The sequence below is a fragment of the Portunus trituberculatus genome, chromosome 38, assembly GCF_017591435.1.
Source record: "Portunus trituberculatus isolate SZX2019 chromosome 38, ASM1759143v1, whole genome shotgun sequence".
Taxonomy (NCBI): domain Eukaryota; kingdom Metazoa; phylum Arthropoda; class Malacostraca; order Decapoda; family Portunidae; genus Portunus; species Portunus trituberculatus.
In genome coordinates this window covers 10,778,113-10,780,874 of record NC_059292.1, presented here as the reverse complement: position 1 = coordinate 10,780,874, position 2,762 = coordinate 10,778,113, and the positions used below count along the sequence as shown (strand labels likewise).

The window sequence follows — 2,762 nt, the reverse complement described above, 5'->3', positions numbered from 1 at the left end:
TCAACGGGCAAACATCTGAGTCCCTGCCTGTGGAGGCATCAGTGCCACAGGGTTCAATTCTTGGCCCACTCCTGTGGAATATCTACGTGGATGATCTTCTCCAGCTACTGCCAGGAGTCAAGGCCTATGCTGATGACTGCACCCTCTCCTATACCTATCCACGCCAGGACAGTGGGCGGGCTGCTGAGGCCATCAATCAGCAGCTACGAGTGATAGAGGAGTGGGGTGCTCGCTGGCAAGTGACATTCGCGCCGGAGAAGACACAGGCAATGGTTGTCTCTCGGTCCCCAGCCGCCATGGCAGCAATGGCAGGAAAGTTGTCTTTTGGCGCTGCTGCTCTCCCACTCCAAGATGACGTCAAGATACTTGGAGTGGAGGTGGATCGAGGGCTGAGGTTTGACAGCCATGTCAAAACCATTGCCAAGAAAGCCTCTCACAGGATCTCCGCTCTCAGAAGGATCGCCAGTTTCCTCGACAGGAAGGGAGACTGCTGCTGTACAAGGCACAGGTGCGGCCCCACCTTGAGTACGCAGCTCTCTCCTGGATGTCCTGTGCCGCCACACACAGAAGGAGACTGGACAGCATCCAACGCCGCGCCATACGGCTAGTAGATGCTGCAATACCACCTCACCCAGAGCCTGAGCGTCCCTTGATTCACTGGAACACCGCAGAGATGTGGCGGCGATCGTAGTGTTCCATAAGGCACAGGTGCAAAGAGTGCCACATCTGGCAGGGCTGCGTCATCCTCTGAGAGTCACCGCACGGAGCACGAGAACGGTGCTCAATGGTGGTGACGCCGTAGAGGTGCCGCGATCCCACGGGTGTCAGCATCAACGCACCTTCGCAGGACGCGTCTCCAGGATGTGGAACTTGTTCACGGCCGCGGTGCCTCACGTCCAGGAGATGAACACACAGTGTCAAACTGATGGCACATAAGTGGAGACAGACACTGCCAACTCCTCTGACACTCTTTGTGACGTGACACTCAGTGTAGTGCAGTGCGTGAATAGTGCTAGTGAAGTGAAAGAACAGTGCTCCATTTACATGCTGACCATCTTGTATATTATCTATTTTTAAGTCTTGTAAATATTGTAGAGAAATAGATTGTAGTACCCTTAGAATAGGTAGCACACGACAGTGCGCCTTTGGGTACATGTTCTTCTGTATAAATTATGTTTAAATAAAAAAAAAAAAAAAAGAGAGAGAGAGAGAGAGAGAGAGAGAGAGAGAGAGAGAGAGAGAGAGAGAGAGAGAGAGAGAGAGAGAGAGAGAGAGAGAGAGAGAGAGAGAGAGAGAGAGAGAGAGAGAGAGAGAGAGAGAGAGAGAGAGAGAGAGAGAGAGAGAGAGAGAGAGAGAGAGAGAGAGAGAGAGAGAGAGAGAGAGAGAGAGAGAGAGAGAGAGAGAGAGAGAGAGAGAGAGAGAGAGAGAGAGAGAGAGAGAGAGAGAGAGAGAGAGAGAGAGAGAGAGAGAGAGAGAGAGAGAGAGAGAGAGAGAGAGAGCTGCTGCAACAACACACTTGTAACCACGTCGTCATTGTTGGTGACATGAACCAACACTTGGTTGCAAGATCTTTTGAGGAACTCCTCACAGTACATGGTCTCTCCAATTATGTTGATTTTCCCACTCATACTTCTGGCTCATCTCTAGATCCTGTCGTTAGCGATCTACCAGACAGTGTCGTCACCTGCACTCCACTCAGTGCTGTGGGATCATCAGATCATGTGGCTGTCCTGAGCGTAATCCAGGTTGCACCTCAGAGGGATGATGCTGTGACACGCACCAACTGGTTGTGGGGAAAAGCAGACTGGAAAGGTCTCTGCAACACCTTACAACAAACGCCCTGGAGCAGCATCCTCGTAGGAGACATCAATAATCAAGTACACACTTTTACACGTACTCTGCTCAAGTACCAAGAAAGGTATGTTCCTGCCATTCCTACACTGTTAAGCCCCTTGACCAGCCCTGGTTTGGTTACCAGTGTAGAGTGGCAGCTGATGAAAAGAGTCGCGCTTGAAACTGTATTCACGCCATGCTACCCAATTTAATAAGGAGCGCTACAAGCACGCTTGTGCAGCCATGCGACAAGTACAACAGTGGGCTCAACGACGCTGGCAAGAAGACCTTAAGACCAAACTCAGCGGTCGTTCAGTGGGTAGTAAGACCTGGTGGACCACACTTAAGCAGCAGCAAGGCCTGACATCAGATGATGATGTTCCACCACTACACAAGTCCGATGGTACAGTGGCCACCAAAAATAAGGACAAAGCTGAAGTACTTGCATCTTTTTTCTCCAACAAGATGTCAGTACCTGATCCTGAGCGCCCTCCTCCATTTGTGCCAGCCCTCACAAATGCGAAACTTTCCACCATTACCATCACTATTGAGGAAGTACGGCAACGTCTGTCACAAGTTGACACTAACAAGGCCTTAGGCCCAGACAACATAAGCCCTCATATCCTTAAGCACTGTGCCTCTCAGCTGGCTACACCCCTCACCGCCATTTTTCAGCACTGCATCACCACTGGAGTGTGGCCCACCCTCTGGAAGGGTGCCAGAGTGGTGGCAATACACAAAAGGGCAAGAGGACTGATCCCAAGAACTATAGACCTATCTCCCTTCTCTCAGTTCCTGGTAAAATACTTGAAGCCATTATAGCAAACAAAATATCTTGCTTTCTCGGCTCACATCATCTACTTAATACCAAACAATTTGGTTTCAGAAATAACAGGTCAGCAGCAGACCTGTTACTTCAATTATCCACC

General features: G+C 50.3%; 1 protein-coding gene across 1 annotated transcript in view; it reads left to right on the top strand.

Annotated features, from left to right (window-relative positions):
- Positions 1 to 1,544: 1,544 nt before the first annotated feature.
- Positions 1,545 to 2,762, top strand: part of LOC123514871 — a 2,064-nt gene continuing 846 nt past the window's right edge. Inside the window, exons 1-3 of the mRNA XM_045273131.1 lie at positions 1,545 to 1,877; positions 2,050 to 2,398; positions 2,509 to 2,762. The exon at positions 2,509 to 2,762 is cut by the window's right edge and continues 846 nt beyond it. Of these exons, the coding sequence (XP_045129066.1) occupies positions 1,545 to 1,877; positions 2,050 to 2,398; positions 2,509 to 2,762 (936 nt within the window). The remainder of the gene's footprint in view (positions 1,878 to 2,049; positions 2,399 to 2,508) is intronic.